This window comes from Bufo bufo, chromosome 8 (genome assembly GCF_905171765.1).
Source record: "Bufo bufo chromosome 8, aBufBuf1.1, whole genome shotgun sequence".
In the NCBI taxonomy this organism is placed as follows: Eukaryota; Metazoa; Chordata; class Amphibia; order Anura; family Bufonidae; genus Bufo; species Bufo bufo.
Window position 1 is genome coordinate 94,761,068 of NC_053396.1, and position 19,341 is coordinate 94,780,408.

Below are 19,341 nucleotides of genomic sequence, written 5' to 3' on the forward strand. Positions count from 1 at the left end.
TGCTCTTGGTTACTCACAGTTTTTAGGTAGACCCTGGGCAGGCGTACAGCAGTGAAGAAGAGGCTGGCACAGTAGTCCTTTGGGGCACTCTCTGTATATAGGGACCAGGCCGGTGGTAGGTGAGGTGCCCTGGGTGTTGCAGGTTTAATGTGCCAGGGGCAAGGTCCCTTTAAGGTTTGTGATGCCAGTGCCTGTAACGGTTGCACACCGGTTGAAGATACGAATAATTGAGGAACACGATGTTGTGGTGAACCAAAACTTCCTTTACTGGAAACAGTTAACTTTATACAGTCTTTGGTAAAGTTCCATATGACAGTAGCAGTTATAAGCAGGCTATATGTATATATATGGCAGGCACAATGTTCTTGCAAGATACTCAGAGGGTAAAAACACTTACAGACCAGGCTGCACCTTTCCTCAGAAATCCTGTGCACTATTCCTCAGAACTCCTGTCTGTCTTGATCCCAAGGCCCGTATGCCCTATTGGTGGCTTTATCCTTGGTAAAGAAACTTCCTCAGGTATATATTTCCTTGCATTAGATAGATCCTTCTGCCCTTCAGCTCACTTGTCTGGCTGGAAACACGTCTGCTCTGCTCTGTACTGTACGTTGTAGGAACTGCAGGTTTCTCAGGAGGTAACTCTTCCCCTGGTAACAAACTTCTGAGCTAACTCTGGCTCAAGAACCTCAGGCAGGCTAGACTGCACTCACTAGCCTCCTGAACTACACTACTCTTTTCCTGTCTGGGCCTAACTATATACCGTATATGCCGGCGTATAAGACGACTGGGTGTATAAGACGACCCCCAACTTTTCCATTAAAAATATAGGGTTTGGGCTATACTCGCCGTATAAGACTACTTCTGAATGCCCAGCCCTCCCTGTCTTCAAGACGATCTTCTCCAGTCCAGGGAACTGACTGGGATCTGTGGATGGCACTGTTATGGGGAGGGGGATCAGTGGATGACACTGCTATGGGGAGGGGGATCAGTGGATGACACTGCTATGGGAGGGGGATCAGTGGATGACACTGCTATGGGGAGGGGGATCAGTGGATGACACTGCTATGGGGGGATCTATGGATGACACTACACTGTGCGCAGAATTATTAGGCAAATGAGTATTTTGACCACATCATCCTCTTTATGCATGTTGTATTACTCCAAGCTGTATAGGCTCGAAAGCCTACTACCAATTAAGCATATTAGGTGATGTGCATCTCTGTAATGAGAAGGGGTGTGGTCTAATGACATCAACACCCTATATTAGGTGTACATAATTATTAGGCAACTTCCTTTCCATTGGCAAAATGGGTCAAAAGAAGGACTTGAAGTCAAAAATAGGGAGATATCTTGCAGAGGGATGCAGCACTCTTAAAATTGCAAAGCTTCTGAAGCATTATCATCGAACAATGAAGCGTTTCATTCAAAATAGTCAACAGGGTCGCAAGAAGCGTGTGGAAAAACCAAGGCGCAAAATAACTGCCCATGAACTGAGAAAAGTCAAGCGTGCAGCTGCCAAGATGCCACTTGCCACCAGTTTGGCCATATTTCAGAGCTGCAACATCACTGGAGTGCCCAAAAGCACAAGGTGTGAAATACTCAGAGACATGGCCAAGGTAAGAAAGGCTGAAAGACGACCACCACTGAACAAGACACACAAGCTGAAACGTCAAGACTGGGCCAAGAAATATCTCAAGACTGATTTTTCTAAGGTTTTATTGACTGATGAAATGAGAGTGAGTCTTGATGGGCCAGATGGATGGGCCCGTGGCTGGATTGGTAAAGGGCAGAGAGCTCAAGTCCGACTCAGACGCCAGCAAGGTGGAGGTGGAGTACTGGTTTGGGCTGGTATCATCAAAGATGAGCTTGTGGGGCCTTTTCGGGTTGAGGATGGAGTCAAGCTCAACTCCCAGTCCTACTGCCAGTTTCTGGAAGACACCTTCTTCAAGCAGTGGTACAGGAAGAAGTCTGCATCCTTCAAGAAAAACATGATTTTCATGCAGGACAATGCTCCATCACACGCGTCCAAGTACTCCACAGCGTGGCTAGCAAGAAAGGGTATAAAAGAAGAAAATCTAATGACATGGCCTCCTTGTTCACCTGATCTGAACCCCATTGAGAACCTGTGGTCCATCATCAAATGTGAGATTTACAAGGAGGGAAAACAGTACACCTCTCTGAACAGTGTCTGGGAGGCTGTGGTTGCTGCTGCACGCAATGTTGATGGTGAACAGATCAAAACACTGACAGAATCCATGGATGGCAGGCTTTTGAGTGTCCTTGCAAAGAAAGGTGGCTATATTGGTCACTGATTTGTTTTTGTTTTGTTTTTGAATGTCAGAAATGTATATTTGTGAATGTTGAGATGTTATATTGGTTTCACTGGTAAAAATAAATAATTGAAATGTGTATATATTTGTTTTTTGTTAAGTTGCCTAATAATTATGTACAGTAATAGTCACCTGCACACACAGATATCCCCCTAAAATAGCTAAAACTAAAAACAAACTAAAAACTACTTCCAAAAATATTCAGCTTTGATATTAATGAGTTTTTTGGGTTCATTGAGAACATGGTTGTTGTTCAATAATAAAATTAATCCTCAAAAATACAACTTGCCTAATAATTCTGCACTCCCTGTATATAGCATCTTATGCTATATGTGTCATCCACAGATCCACCCCATGACAGTGTCATCCACAGATCCCCCTCCCCATAACAGTGCCATCCACAGATCCCCCTCCAAATAGTGCCATCCACAGATCCCCCCTTAAACAGTGCCATCCACAGATCCCCCCTAAACAGTGCCATCCACAGATCTCCCTACCCATAACAGTGTCATCCACAGATCACCCCCATGACAGTGCCATCCACAGATCCCCCTCCCATAACAGTGTCATCCACAGATCCCCCCATGACAGTGCCATCCACAGATCCCCCTCCCCATAACAGTGTCATCCACAGATCCCCCCCCATGACAGTGCCATCCACAGATCTCCCTCCCCATAACAGTGCCATCCACAGATCCCCCTCCCCATAACAGTGTCATCCACAGATCCCCCCATGACAGTGCCATCCACAGATCCCCCTCCCCATAACAGTGTTATCCACAGATCCCCCCATGACAGTGCCATCCACAGATCCCCCTCCCCATAACAGTGTCGTCCACAGATCCCCCCCATGACAGTGCCATCCACAGATCCCCCTCCCCATAACAGTGTCATCCACAGATCCCCCCATGACAGTGCCATCCACAGATCCCCCTCCCCATAACAGTGTCGTCCACAGATCCCCCCCATGACAGTGCCATCCACAGATCCCCCTCCCCATAACAGTGTCATCCACAGATCCCCCCATGACAGTGCCATCCACAGATCCCCCTCCCCATAACAGTGTCGTCCACAGATCCCCCCCATGACAGTGCCATCCACAGATCCCCCTCCCCATAACAGTGTCATCCACAGATCCCCCCATGACAGTGCCATCCACAGATCCCCCTCCCCATAACAGTGCCATCCACAGACCCCCCTCCAAATAGTGCCATCCACAGATCCCCCCCCTAAACACTGCCATCCACAGATCTCCCTCCCCATAACAGTGCCATCCACAGATCCCCCCCCCCCCCCATGACAGTGCCATCCACAGATCCCCCTCCCCGACGCTCAGAGGAGTATACATTTATTAACTGTAATCTGTAACTTTAACTTTAAATGAGCGCTCATGTCTTTACTAGGGTACCTTACTCTCAGCTCTGGTAATAGGCAGTGCGGACGGCGCTCACTCATTGACGTCACGCGCCTGCGCCACCTAGTGGGAGGAGCAGGCACGTGACGTCAGTGAGTGAGCGCCGCCCGCACTGCCTGTTAGCGAGCTGAGAGTAAGCTACCCTAGTAAAGACATGAGCGCTCATTTAAAGTTAAAGTTACAGATTACAGTTAATAAATGTATACTCCTGTGAGCGGCGGGGCCCTGTATATTCTAACCCCCAGGCAAGCGTCCCCGTCACCATGGGAACGCCTGGGGGTTAGAATATACCATCGGATCTGAGTATACCCGGCGTATATAACGGCCCCCGACTTTTGAAAATAATTTTTAGTGTTAGAAAGTCGTCTTATACGCCGGCATATACGGTATATTAGGGGATTTCTAGCTCCCTCTACTGTCTAGGAGGAGGAACTACACCCTAACAGGCCTGATACACATATAAACAGGAAAATGCACATAAAACATCATATACATTACAATGGTCATATTAGCCCTTGTGTAGTGCCCACCTTTACCTAGTGGGACACTAAAATTCTCTTTAACCAAGCCAACCATGAACACCTACCCCAAACCCATTCCCTGTCTCTCTGTCCCTGCAGTGAGCTGGGTAAGAAAGGCGGAGACTCAGCACTTCTGTCCTGGAGGAACCAGCGGACTGCCATTCACATTGTAATGAAAAATTGCACTTTCTGTACATGAAACGGCAGTGCTATGAAGAGGAAATTATTTAAATCCTCAGTCTGCTCCATTCTGACTTCTGACGGTACTTTTTATGTGCTTTTTGCAAAGCTTCTACAGTTAATAATTGTGCAATAGGCATATTTCCTAGCATTATCAGCAGGATACTTTTTGCCACATATGCTGCGCAATTGCACCCTTTTCTATCCAAAAACCTATTGCGAAGTTTCTGCCGTTTATTCGTCTGCAATAAGCATATTTAAATGAGTCAACAGCAACGTAATAGCGTATATTTTTGTCACTCCCAGGGGATGTCCAATTGCGCCTGTTTCCCACAAACCTCTTGCAATTTTTCAACAGTTTATACGTCTGCAATAAGTATTAAGGCATTTGCCTGGATTTGTGGGAGGGGCTGAGGTCCGCCTCCAGCCTATTTAGGGCACCCCCCTTACCTGGCTCCTGCACCGTCTGAGGTCTGAGCTTTGAGAGAGGAAGTCGCTTGTGGAATTTCTGGAGAATTACCTGCGAGCCGCTGAATTTCTGAAAGCTTTTCATCGCCGTCTGTTTCTGGGTTTGGAGCATTGCTGTTTTTTTCCCAGCTTCACTCGGTTCACTGTGGGTCGCGTTTGCCCGTTAAACTGTGAGTCATTCATACGGTACAGCCGGGGTCTCACGGTTGCCCCTGTACCGGTTCATTTCATTTCATCAAACGCGCACCAATGTCACAGATTTTTCATACAAGTCACCAGTATTAATTTCTGTCACTCCTGTTCATGCACAATTTGTTCACGACCGTACCACCATTCCGGTCAACAGCTCTGCAGCAGGCGGCCAATGGTTCCTGGGTTAATCCCCCATTTCTGTTTGTTCATCTCATACACGCTGCACCAATGTCACGGCTTTCTCGCATCAATCACCGGCATCTCATTTCTCTCATGTCTATTCTGGCGTCTTCCCACAGTACCAACACTCCGGTCAGCACCCTGGTGGTTCCGGCCTCATTCCCCATTTCTGGGTTAGTTCATATTACCCCACATCATCCACATTCATGCCCCCCCCCCTCCTCATGTTCATGTGCACGGCTACAGGTGCCAGCTGCGGTGCACCCGGCACACCCTCCATTCATGTCCGCCTCCACTGGGCATACCGCTGCCACAAGCATCCCCTCCCCACCGCCTCCTGCCTGTTCCGCCGCTCCTTCTGCCGCGCGGCCGATGGCGCCCGGCCGCGTCCTGGTGCCTGGTCTGCGCATGCGTGGCCGGGGTACTGCGCATGCGCGGCGATTTCGTCGGCGCATGCGCGGTGTCCCGGCGGCCGTTCGCACCGCATCTGATGCGGGGGGCCGCCGTCGGGCGGTCCGGCTCGGCTGGTCGGCGGAGCTCCGGGGGCGCCGGTCACACAGCAGGCCCCTCCTGCGCAGGCTGCAGGGGGGGCTTCCAGCACGCCCCACTAAAGCACCCTGCAGTCAAACATCACCCCAGCAGCCCCACACAAAAAAAAAAAAAAACAGGGGGGAAGAGATATCAAACTAAGAAGACAGGTTGGCATTAGCAGGAGGTGCTTCAAACCCACATGCAGTTGTGCATATATATAGGGGAGCAAATCCTGCACTTGTGGCCCGTTGCTAATGGCAATCCCCAGCAAAATGCATACAATGGAGGATGCCCGCAGCGAACCACAAGTACCACAATAGACATCCTACACAAGGTAACAAGTGCGGATGTAATAATTAATATAACAATATAACAAAACAATAACAAACACAGGTGCACTCTGCAGTATTACTAAATCCTCAAACTGTTTTTAAAATTGAGAGATTAGTCAACATGTCCTACGGTGTAGAACATGTCTAAGCCCGGACACCGCGACAAGGTTTCTCAAGTAGCCCGGGACCCTACACTCTCCTACCTGAGCCATATGGGCGATACCAGGAGCCAGTGGGCAAATTACAGGAGCATAAGGCCGACTCACAAACAACTCACCAGTTACCTCCAGCATGTGGCCATGCTTGCAATGGGAGGAGGGAGGAGTCTATGAGTCCCACTCAAGACTTGCTGATATGTCCCAGGCCTCACAGGTGCATAGACTCCTCCCTCCTCCCATTGCAAGCATGGCCACATGCTGGAGGTAACTGGTGAGTTGTTTGTGAGTCGGCCTTATGCTCCTGTAATTTGCCCACTGGCTCCTGGTATCGCCCATATGGCTCAGGTAGGAGAGTGTAGGGTCCCGGGCTACTTGAGAAACCTTGTCGCGGTGTCCGGGCTTAGACATGTTCTACACCGTAGGACATGTTGACTAATCTCTCAATTTTAAAAACAGTTTGAGGATTTAGTAATACTGCAGAGTGCACCTGTGTTTGTTATTGTTTTGTTATATTGTTATATTAATTATTACATCCGCACTTGTTACCTTGTGTAGGATGTCTATTGTGGTACTTGTGGTTCACTGCGGGCATCCTCCATTGTATGCATTTTGCTGGGGATTGCCATTAGCAACGGGCCACAAGTGCAGGATTTGCTCCCCTATATATATGCACAACTGCATGTGGGTTTGAAGCACCTCCTGCTAATGCCAACCTGTCTTCTTAATTTGTATATATAGATTTCTGGAGGTGTATAAACTCCTATTTAAATGTGCCTGTTTTCCATCTACAGGTCACATTTAGGTGCACCTGTGAGGCCTGGGACATATCAGCAAGTCTTGAGTGGGACTCATAGACTCCTCCCTCCTCCCATTGCAAGCATGGCCACATGCTGGAGGTAACTGGTGAGTTGTTTGTGAGTCGGCCTTATGCTCCTGTAATTTGCCCACTGGCTCCTGGTATCGCCCATATGGCTCAGGTAGGAGAGTGTAGGGTCCCGGGCTACTTGAGAAACCTTGTCGCGGTGTCCGGGCTTAGACATGTTCTACACCGTAGGACATGTTGACTAATCTCTCAATTTTAAAAACAGTTTGAGGATTTAGTAATACTGCAGAGTGCACCTGTGTTTGTTATTGTTTTGTTATAGGGGAAGAGATATCAACTGGTCACCAATAAAGAAAAAAAAAAAAAAAAAAAGGGGGGGGAGAGATATCAACTGGTTACTAATAAAGAAAAAAAAAAAAAAAAAAGGACACAAACCAATACATACCATTGGATTGCAAACCGCACATTCCCACTTGTGCTTAGGCATGCGGCACGCGCTGGTCTCTTTTCACACCAGGCGCAAACTGTCATTTCATTAACAACCGTCATGATCCTCCGGGTCATGCATATGTACCATATACATTTCACATTTCATCACACTATTTTATGTCTACCCTCCCCCTTTTTCAGGCGGTCAACCTATATTGTATTTTGCACTACCGTGTATCCGGAGAATTTTTCTTACTACCAGGTACGTTCACCTGCTCATTAACAAAAGTCTTCCTTACATTTCGGATGGTCCCGTTAGGGTCAGCGTGCTGGCTTTAGGGGCACCATCATCCCACTAGGTTACCCCCTTCTTGGCTTCGCCAGCAGTTAGTGGTCCCTCGAGGCCGACACCCCGCCTCAAACGTACAGAGGCAACCGCCCAACGCGCCACCTCGTTAGTAAGCCGCCTCGCGTGTTGCATAGAGAGGGCCTCACCTGTCACTCCCTTCCCCTAGTCCTGTCTTACAGTCACCGAGAGGCCAACGCTCCTGCCACTACCACGAGTGGCCTCATTAACCCCTCGCGCCAAATCATAGGTAGAGCCTCTCAAGCCGCTTGGCAAATTAGCAGGGCCTCATCTGTCACCATGCAAGTGTAATTTTTTCGCCGTACGGCCTAGCTAGCTTGCCAGCACGATCCCGTGTGTCCTCAAGCTAATCAACTATTCTATTTTTAGTATGTCTCTGGATGGGTTCGAAAACTTCTCCCTGCCTGGCACCCCTGCTAGATCCGTCACTGCTACCCTGGGAGACGATCTAGCCAGTCCAGCATCCATCCGGTCCTGGACAATTCCGCGCATCACGGCGGAGTTGAGGAAACGGCATGTTCCCTTCCCCGCCACGGCAAGGAAAGCGGAACTGTTCCGGCTGCTGCGCGCATCAACCGATAATAGGGATGCAGGGGAAGGACCCAGCCAGTCCGGCACCGGGGACATCCATGCCATGCTGGCCTCTCTGATGACATCCATGTCGACAGTCAACGCCAGGTTGGAGAGGCTAGAATCGGTCACCACGACCCTTTCCTTGGAAGGTCCGCCACCGGCGGCATCACCGGCACCGGCTGGATTACCGGTGATCACGCCGTCCGTTAGCGTGGAGGACCAGGAAGTCAACCCGGCGCATATGATACCAGAGCACTTAAAACGGGATATCCTGGAAGGTAAGGATGTAAACCTGGCCTCCCTTCTGATTGCCTCCCAGGATGTGGTCGAGAACCTCTGACGAGGTTTCAGTTGTGGTCAAGTCCAGGGATGCCCGGCTCAATAGGAAATTGACCATTCCCGAATTCGTTTTGGCTTTCGGAATCTATAGAGAGGTCATCTGTGCGGTCTACCCCAACAGAAGGGAGGAATTTGACCTCTACATGCACAAACTGGTGGACCTGGGCAACAAATACGGAGGGTCAGCATTTTACGACTATCACAGGTCTTTTTCGGCGAAAGTGGCGGGGGCTTTCTCCCAGTACGGAGTCCGCTCCAGGATCGACACGGTCATATTCTGTCGCCACTTCGCAGGCCTTAGGACCCCAGCCTGTGCGCACTGCTCCTCCACGGCCCACACCACCAATTTCTGCCCGAACACGTCGGACAGACAGGCCCTCTCACAAGCAGCTGGTCCCTCCGGGGTCCCGGAAAGGTTGGCCCGGGACAAGCTGGGTCGGCCGATCAAATTTCTAGGCAAATCCATGATTTGCAATAATTTCAATGAGGGGTCCTGTAATTACAGCGGGTGCAAGTTGTTAAATATATGCACCAAATGTTTCCGGGCGCATGCCAAATCCATGTGTCCAAATAAAATGTTTGCAAAACCGTATCTAACAACCATCAACATGCCAGTTTTTACCGCGTTCATGTCACAACAGTCATCCAGGCATCTCTCAGATTTCCTCGTTTCAGGGTTGGGAGAAGGCTTCCACACGGGCATCCTGTATATGCCAACTGGCACCCTGGAATGTCCCAATCTTTTATCCGCTCTACACAACCCCACCGCCATTGACGCCCTCATAGCCCAAGAAGTAACAGAGGGCTTTGTGCTAGGTCCTTTCAAAACTCCCCCATTCGCCACATGGCGCACCAACCCCATTGGCATCGTCACTGGAAAATCTTCCCAGAAACAGAGGCTCATCATCGACCTATCGGCGCCTCACGGGTCAGGCAACCCCAGTCTCAACTCCCTCATTCCCTCGGAGGAATTCTCTCTGCAATACACCACCATAGATCACGCCATCACAGCCATCATACAAGCAGGGGTGGGGGCATGGCTCAGCAAAACCGACATCACCAACGCCTTCAAATTGCTACCGATTCACCCTACACTGTGGCACCTGCACGGCATCAAGTGGTCCGGGGATTATTATTTTTTCTCCCGGTTGACCTTCGGGTCCAAAAGTAGCCCGGCCATCTTCGACATATTTGCAGAAGCATTATGCTGGTTGCTTTTGAATGTAGCAAGGTGCCCGTTGGTATTACATTACCTTGATGATTTCCTATTGGTGGAAGAAAACACTTCCCCCCCTTCCAGCCTCAGAGCCACCATCGAGCTGTTCAAGGAACTGGGGGTACCCCTGTCCACCAAGAAGACAGAAGGGCCGGACACGATCATCACCTTCCTGGGTATCCAGTTGGATTCAGCCTCAATGCAAGCCAGTTTGCCATCCGGGAAGATCCAGGATATTCTCACCCACATAGACGGCTATCTTCAACTCGGCACCTGCAACCGCAAAGAACTACAGTCCCTGCTGGGCTCCCTGAACTTTGCCATGCGCATCATACCCCAGGGTCGCTCATTCATATCACGGCTTCTGCACCTCTTCCCCTTGTTCCTACACGACTCGCACAGATTGTCCCTGGATGCCCACGCTGCGGCGGATCTGGGCATGTGGAGGAGATTTCTGTCCACCTGGAATGGCAGGAGCTTGTTTCTCCCTCAGCTGTCGGACTCTTCCCCCTCTATCTGGTCAGATGCGGCATCTACCACAGGCTTTGCGGCCATATTTGGGAACGATTGGCTGTGGGGCAGCTGGCCTCCTGCGGTCCAGGGTCTGGAAGGATTCTCCACTACCTCAGCGCTTTTTGAGATCTATCCCATCGTAGCGGCTGCCGTGGCGTGGGGTCATTTATGAGCAAACATGTCGGTCCGGTGCTACTCAGACAACCAAGCAACCTGCCAGATCATCAACAAAGGTCGTTCTAAATCCCTCACAATCATGAGGTTCATGCGAAGACTTACTTGGCTGGCCGCCTGCAATAATTTCTTCTTGCATTGTTTTCATGTCCCGGGGGTGTGCAATTCGGCAGCTGACAATTTGTCTCGCTTCAAATTTCAGGCATTTCATCAGGCTCTCCCATCAGCATCACCCACGGCCTCCAGCACCCCGTCATTTCAACAACTCATTCTGGACTAGAGGTCATCATGCGGCATAGCCAGTCTTTGTCCCACTTAGCGCTGTCAGTCAATACACATAGAACGTACAACAGAGCATTTACATTATTCAACAGGTTCCTGTTGGAACACAACATCACGCACTCTTTCGTCATGACGTCTCTTTTGGGGTTTGCTTCTTTCTGCCACCTCAAACTCAAAATGTCATACAACAGTATCAAACTATATCTTACTGGCATTCAACATCATATGCTAATCTTGCATCCCAACAACATCAGCTTCATGGCCTCACACCAAATCAAAACAATACTCAGAGGCATTCAGAAGACGGAACCCGCACGTCCAGCCCAGAGGCTGCCCATCAACAGTCATGTCTTCAAAGCATTATCCGACTTGCTGGACGCCACGCCTTCTACGGGTTCCTGAGGCCCGGTGAATTCACTACAACCTCCACGTCCCAAACCTCACCTTGTCTTCTTGTCTCCCACCTGTCGAAACACCTGGATCACTACATCCTGACCATACCTCACTCCAAGAGTAGTCAGCATTCACCCGTCAACATCTCATATTACCCCACGCACAACAAATGGTGTCCAGTCAGGGTTCTGGACACCTACAGTCAGCTTCACAAGTTTCTACCCTCTCAACCGCTACTTTAACTTCATGGGTCGGTACTCACCACTACCACCTTCATGATCCATGTCAGGTCATTTCTCACCCAACTGGGCCTCAACGCAGCCAACTACTCAGGGCACTCCTTTCGCATCGGAGCTGCATCCACGGCCTCCAGTGCCAACATCCCTACTCATGTCATCAAGAAATTGGGGCGCTGGAAGTCATCCGCTTACGCACGATACATTCCCAATCCAGCGCAAGAGTTGAGAGTGGCTTTCCAAAGCATGACGGGTTGAGCTATTCATGTATTTATTGGCTACAAATAAACGGGTTTATTTCCATTTTTGCCCTCTTCTTTCTTAGGCCTACCTCATCCTCGGTTTGGGCACACCACAACCGACTGCATTTCTTTCCCTGCATTCCAGGGCTCTTCACTGTACTACCGTAAGCACCTAACACAAGTATTAAGGCATTTGCCTGGATTTGTGGGAGGGGCTGAGGTCCGCCTCCAGCCTATTTAGGGCACCCCCCTTACCTGGCTCCTGCACCGTCTGAGGTCTGAGCTTTGTCCCTCCCACCACTCCACTCATTTACAACTCATTTCTTTTATGTCTTTTCCCTGGGTGGGCCCTCTTCTTTCTTAGGCCTACCTCATCCTCGGTTTCGGCACACCACAACCGACTGCATTTCTTTCCCTGCATTCCAGGGCTCTTCACTGTACTACCGTAAGCACCTAACACAAACATATTTTAGTGCATCAATAGCAGTGTAAATTGTGGTTGCAGCTAGGGTAATTACACTATAGAAGGGGAAGATAGTGCAGATAGAGACCGGGGGCAAGGTAGTGGGACTGGGGGAGAAATGGAAGGAGGGACAAGAACAGTTCAGAAGGAAAGGTGTAGGGTAAAAAATATACATAAACCTCTCATATGTATGTATACTAATGCCAGAAGTCTGACTAATAAAACTGGTGAACTGGAATTAGTGATGTGTGAGGAGGACTATGACATAGTGGGAATAACTGAGACATGGCTGGATGATAGCTATGACTGGGCAGTTAATGTACAAGGTTACAGTCTGTTCAGAAAGGATCGTCAAAACCGGAGAGGTGGAGGGGTCTGCCTTTATGTAAAATCTTGTCTAAAGCCCACACTCCGTGAAGATATAAGTGAGGGACATGAACATGTGGAGTCACTGTGGGTAGAGATACATGGAGCTAAAAACAACAATAAATTACTAATAGGAGTCTACTATAAACCACCTAATATACCAGAGTCCACAGAAAATCTACTACTAAACGAGATAGACAAGGCGGCAAATCATAATGAGGTGGTTATTATGGGGGACTTCAACTACCCAGATATAGACTGGGAAACTGAAACTTGTATATCTCATAAAGGAAACAGATTCTTGGCAATAACCAAAGACCATTATCTCTCCCAACTGGTTCAGGACCCGACTAGAGGGACGGCCATACTGGACTTAATATTAACCAATAGACCTGACAGAACAACAGACGTGCAGGTTGGGGGACACCTGGGAAATAGTGACCATAAAGTAATAACCTTCCAATTATCATTCAAAAGAGCGTTTCTACAGGGAGAAACAAAAATACCAAACTTCAAAAAAGCTAAATTTAGCCAACTAAGAGAGGCCATAGGCCTAACTAACTGGGACAAAGTCCTCAAAAATAAAAATACAGCCAAAAAATGGGATATCTTTAAAAACATCCTAAAATCTCATTGTGAGAGGTACATACCGTATGGGAATAAAAGGTTAAGGAACAAAAAGAAACCAATGTGGATAAACAGAACTGTAAAGAAAGCAATAAATGACAAAAAGAAAGCATATAAAACCCTAAAACAGGAGGGTAGCACGGAAGCACTGAAAAACTATAAGGAAAAAAACAGAACATGTAAAAAACAAATAAAAGCGGCCAAACTAGAGACCGAGAGATTAATTGCCAAACAGAGTAAAACTAACCCTAAAATGTTCTTCAATTATATAAATGTTAAAAAGTATAAATCTGAAGGTGTCGGCCCTTTAAAGAGTAATGAGGGGGGAGTCGCAGAGAGCGACGAGGAGAAAGCAAAGCTGTTAAATATTTTTTTCTCCAATGTATTCACTGAGGAAAATAAACTGTCAGATGAAATGCTGAATGCTGAAATAAATTCGCCATTAAAAGTGTCCTGTCTGACCCAGGAAGAAGTACAACAGCGACTTAAAAAAATCAAAATAGACAAATCGCCAGGACCGGATGGCATACACCCCCGTATCCTAAGGGAATTAAGTAATGTCATAGCCAGACCCTTATTTCTGATATTTGCGGACTCTGTACTAACAGGGAATGTCCCACAGGATTGGCGCATGGCAAATGTGGTGCCAATATTCAAAAAGGGTCCAAAAACAGAGCCTGGAAACTATAGGCCGGTAAGTTTAACATCTGTTGTGGGTAAACTGTTTGAAGGTTTTCTGAGAGATGCTATGTTAGAGCATCTTATGGGAAATAAGCAAATAACGCCATATCAGCATGGCTTCGTGAGGGATCGGTCATGTCAAACTAATTTAATCAGTTTCTATGAGGAGGTAAGTACTAGACTTGACAGCGGCAAATCAATGGATGTCGTGTATCTGGACTTCTCCAAAGCATTTGACACTGTACCTCATAAAAGGTTAGTATATAAAATGAGAATGCTCGGACTCGGAGAAAACGTCTGTAAGTGGGTAAGTAACTGGCTCAATGATAGAAAACAGAGGGTGGTTATTAACGGTACATACTCAGATTGGGTCACTGTCACTAGTGGAGTACCTCAGGGGTCAGTATTGGGCCCTATTCTCTTCAATATATTTATTAATGATCTTGTAGAAGGCTTGCATAGTAAAATATCAATTTTCGCAGATGACACTAAACTGTGTAAAGTAATTAACACTGAAGAGGACAGTATACTACTACAGAGGGATCTGGATAGATTGGAGGCTTGGGCAGATAAGTGGCAGATGAGGTTTAACACTGAGAAATGTAAAGTTATGCACATGGGAAGGAATAATGCAAGTCACCCGTACATACTAAATGGTAAAACACTCGGTAACACTGACATGGAAAAGGATCTAGGAATTTTAATAAACAGCAAACTAAGCTGCAAAAAACAGTGTCAGGCAGCGGCTGCCAAGGCCAATAAGATAATGGGTTGCATCAAAAGGGGCATAGATGCCCGTGATGAGAACATATTCCTACTACTTTACAAATCACTGGTCAGACCACACATGGAGTACTGTGTACAGTTCTGGGCTCCTGTAAACAAGGCAGACCTAGCAGAGCTGGAGAGGGTCCAGAGGAGGGCAACTAAAGTAATAACTGGAATGGGGCAACTACAGTACCCTGAAAGATTATCAAAATTATGGTTATTCACGTTATAAAAAAGACGACTGAGGGGAGATCTAATTACTATGTATAAATATATCAGGGGTCAGTAAAGAGATCTATCCCATCATCTATTTATCCCCAGGACTGTGACTGTGACGAGGGGGCATCCTCTGCGTTTGGAGGAAAGAAGGTTTGTACACAAACATAGAAAAGGGTTCTTTACGGTAAGAGCAGTGAGACTATGGAACTCTCTGCCTGAGGAGGTGGTGATGGTGAGTACAATAAAGGAATTCAAGAGGGGCCTGGATGTATTTCTGGAGTGTAATAATATTACAGGCTATAGCTACTAGAGAGGGGTCGTTGATCCAGGGAGTTATTCTGATTGCCTGATTGGAGTCGGGAAGGAATTTTTTATTCCCCTAAAGTGAGGAAAATTGGCTTCTACTTCACAGGGTTTTTTTTGCCTTCCTCTGGATCAACTTGTATGATGACAGGCCGAACTGGATGGACAAATGTCTTTTTTCGGCCTTATGTACTATGTTACTATGTTACTATGTTAGCTATGGGATATCTAGTCATGCCTATTTTTTCCTCTAAGACTGGTTGTAATTTTTCTATTGTTTGTAACTGCGCAAATAAGGTTCCACATCCACACTGTGCAGTTGCTGCTCCTAAAAAAATTGGAGATTTTTGGGCACTTGTTCAGAACAAGCCATTGCTTCTTCTGATACTACCTTGTGTGTTTATAAATACGGGCAGGCACTTTCCCCTTGATAAGGCATAATTTTTGGACAGAATATTATTTGTTCAGAACAAGCCACTGCTTCTTCTGATACTATTATGTGCGTATAAACAGGAGCAGGTATTTGCTCTCGGTAAGCCATAATTTTTGGATTGCTTGTTTAAAATAAGCCTTTGCTTTTTCCAATACCACCATTTGTGATTAAATACCTGCAGGAATCGGTCCCCAATAAGGGATCATTTTTGGAATGTTTTTTCATTTTTCAAATTTAAATTTTTAAAAACCATAAATCCGACTGTTTATTAACACTGTCACTCATGCATTTACCCATAGCTACATACGTCAGTGTCACTCTGGCATTATTTACTATTGCTGTATTTGCGTTAAAGAGCCTGAAACGGGAGAGAGAGAGAGAAAAAAAATGGAAAAAATATCGCACCTCAAAGTGGCATATATACATTTTCAGACCAATTGGAGCACTTTTGATTTGGGTTTGTTCGTTCTCGACAAAGTTTTTCTACAATCATGTATATAAATAGAAATATCCGAAAATTATCTTTTATGACATGTTTATCAGAGAAGACCAGGTTTTATAATTTGGAACTTCCTATAGCTGGAATTCCCACCAATCCTGAGAATCCCTCATCCTCAATCAGGTAGTCAAAGGTGTAAATTGTAATTTCTGAATCCCAGTGCAAAATCTGTAATTTTCCCTACTCCCAGCTATCATGGATTATTTATTGTACTCTTCACCTCATATGGGACAGAGAGACCTTTTGGATCTACTCATGTTACAGAGATTGGGTATGACTATACCTCATATAGTTGTATGGATGCAAATACACTGTCCTCTCCAATGCATTGAGTGGGAGCTATGGAAACTTCTGCATGTTTTAATTTTGTGGTATCTGTAAGTACCTTTTATCAACAGCCAATTATCCATTGAGGGCAGGGTCATCATATACCATATTCTGTGTCTACCAAACCACTGGTTAGAACATATGTTGTGTTGAAGTAAAAAACAAAATACTAACCTGCATGTCAGGAATGCCTTGGTTAACAGTTACTTCCAAAGATTTTATTTCCTTGTACATTTGTTCAATGAGATTACTTATATCAAAGGGAGGCTCCATTTCAAGCAGTTTTTTAATATAGCCTTTAAGATCAAAAGGTAAATGATAGTTAATTCAGTGCATACTGTACATATATTTGTAATGTACTTGAAAACTCCATATGCATATCCATTTACTGCTGTGCTCATTAAGTACTGTTCACATTTACAAATACACAGCAGCCTATTTGTTGTGGATTTTTTCCAGATTTATTATCACCCATTACAGTGCAAAGGAGAAAAAAACATCAATGTGAAAACAGGAGGCATAAAAAAGTACAAATGCATCTGAATGTCCTGATGCTATTGCCCATACAAAACCACTAAGTCTGCCTTAAATTCCAATACTGATATCCAGCCAGTCAGATGTGTCTGTAGAGGAGTTGAAAATTATTTTTTTTTCTTTCTTATACAATACTATGCAAACATTTTAGGCAGGTATGGAGAAAATGTTGCAAAGTAAGAATGCTTAAGTGGTAATAGTGATGATCGAGCATGCTCGGCCGAACACCAGTTCGGCTCGAGCATTGCAATAATCGGCACAATGCGGTGTTCGGCTGAATACCGGGTGTGCTCCAGCGCCATGCTCGAGACTCCTCCGCGCACGTTTATTGGCTGCTACATAGCCAATAAACGTGCAGGTAAGTACTGCCACTCACTCTAATGCTGTAGCCATGTTGGTTACTGGCATTACAGTGATTGGCTGGCTGGAACGCGTCATCGGGTGCTATAAAGCACCCGATGACATGTGGTTCGGCCAGTCTTAGTCAGGGAGAGCTGTGCTGTAGAAGGGACAGATAGTGTAGGGAATTGAATTTTATTTTTTGGCTAGGCAGAGTTGATGTTAGAGACCCAAAAGTCCTTTTAAGGACTATTGTTGTATCTGGCAGCAATATATACGGTATTATTAGCGCAACCTGCACTAAATTGCGTGCAATTGTTAAAGGGTTTCTATCACTTCGTATGACATAATTAGCTGTCAGACACTAGCGATCTGCTAGTGTCTGCTCTGGCCAACCATCCTACTATAATCACTTGTGGGGCAGCGGTTTTGCTAAAAAAACTAACTTTTATAAATATGCTAATGAGCCTCTAGGTGCTATGTGGGCGTCATTAGCACCTAGAGGCTCCGTCTACCTTCATACACAGCCGCCGCCCAGCGCGTCCCTCCAGCCCGCCCATGTCCTCCTCCGTGTGACGCAGCGGACGAGTTCTCGCGCATGCGCCGTGCGCGGCTGTATTCGGCGCATTTGGGATCTCGGAGCGGTCAGACATTCAATGCGCATGCGCCGAATACAGCCGCGCATGCGCATTGAATGTCTGACCGCTCCGAGCTGAGATCTCAAATGCGCCGAATACAGCCGCGCACGGCGCATGCGCGAGAACTCGTCCGCTGCGTCACACGGAGGAGGACATGGGCGGGCTGGAGGGACGCGCTGGGCGGCGGCTGTGTATGAAGGTAGACGGAGCCTCTAGGTGCTAATGACGCCCACATAGCACCTAGAGGCTCATTAGCATATTTATAAAAGTTTGTTTTTTAGCAAAACCGCTGCCCCACAAGTGATTATAGTAGGATGGTTGGCCAGAGCAGACACTAGCAGATCGCTAGTGTCTGACAGCTAATTATGTCATACGAAGTGATAGAAACCCTTTAAGGACTATTGTTGGATATGGCAGCAATATATATTTTTAGGGCAACCTGAGCTAAATAGCTTGCAATTGCGTGGCCGCTGAAGACAGCAACATTATCTATGCTACATCTCATGTGTAACGTGTGCGCAGCCTAAAAATATCTGTGACATCCAGTGTACTTTTTCCGTAGACGGTGTCCGCTGCGGACAGTTACATTACCTGCTCTGCATCTCCTGTATAACGCTTGCGCATCCTAAAAATATCTGTGACATCCAGTGTACTTTTTCCGTAGACGGTGTCCGCTGCGGACAGTTACATTACCTGCTCTGCATCTCCTGTATAACGCTTGCGCATCCTAAAAATATCTGTGACATCCAGTGTACTTTTTCCGTAGACACTGCCGACAGCGACATTATCTGCGCTACATCTCCTTTTTAACATGTGCGCATACTAAAAATATCTGTGACATCCAGTGTACTTTTTTGGTAGACACTGCGGACAGCGACATTATCTGCGCTAAATCTCCTGTATGCATTCCAAATAGCTATGACATTCCCTGTAATTTTTTATTAGCCGCTGGTGACAGCAGCGACATTACCTGCGCTACATCTCCTGTATAACGTTTGCACATCCTAAATAGCAGTGACATTCAGTTTAATTTATTTGTGCATACACTTACAAATCTGCACTACTGTACGTGTGACTTACTTGCAAGCATATATACCATTTAATATGCATGGGCCAGAAGTAAGGGACGGGGAAGTGGCCGTGCTGCTGATGGTGCACGCAGTGGCCGTGGCTCTGGGCGCAGTGAAACTGTGCCTGCTACCAGAGCACAAGAAAAACACTCATCCACGATACCTAGCTTCATGTCCCAGT

General features: G+C 46.8%; 1 protein-coding gene across 1 annotated transcript in view; it reads right to left on the reverse strand.

The window, feature by feature from the left end:
* TEX11 (testis expressed 11) overlaps positions 1 to 16,861 on the reverse strand; it is a 1,801,876-nt gene extending 1,785,015 nt beyond the window's left edge. Inside the window, exon 1 of the mRNA XM_040406306.1 lies at positions 16,754 to 16,861. Coding sequence (XP_040262240.1) covers positions 16,754 to 16,852 — 99 coding nt within the window. The 5' untranslated portion in view covers positions 16,853 to 16,861. The remainder of the gene's footprint in view (positions 1 to 16,753) is intronic.
* Between the last annotated feature and the right edge of the window lie 2,480 nt (positions 16,862 to 19,341).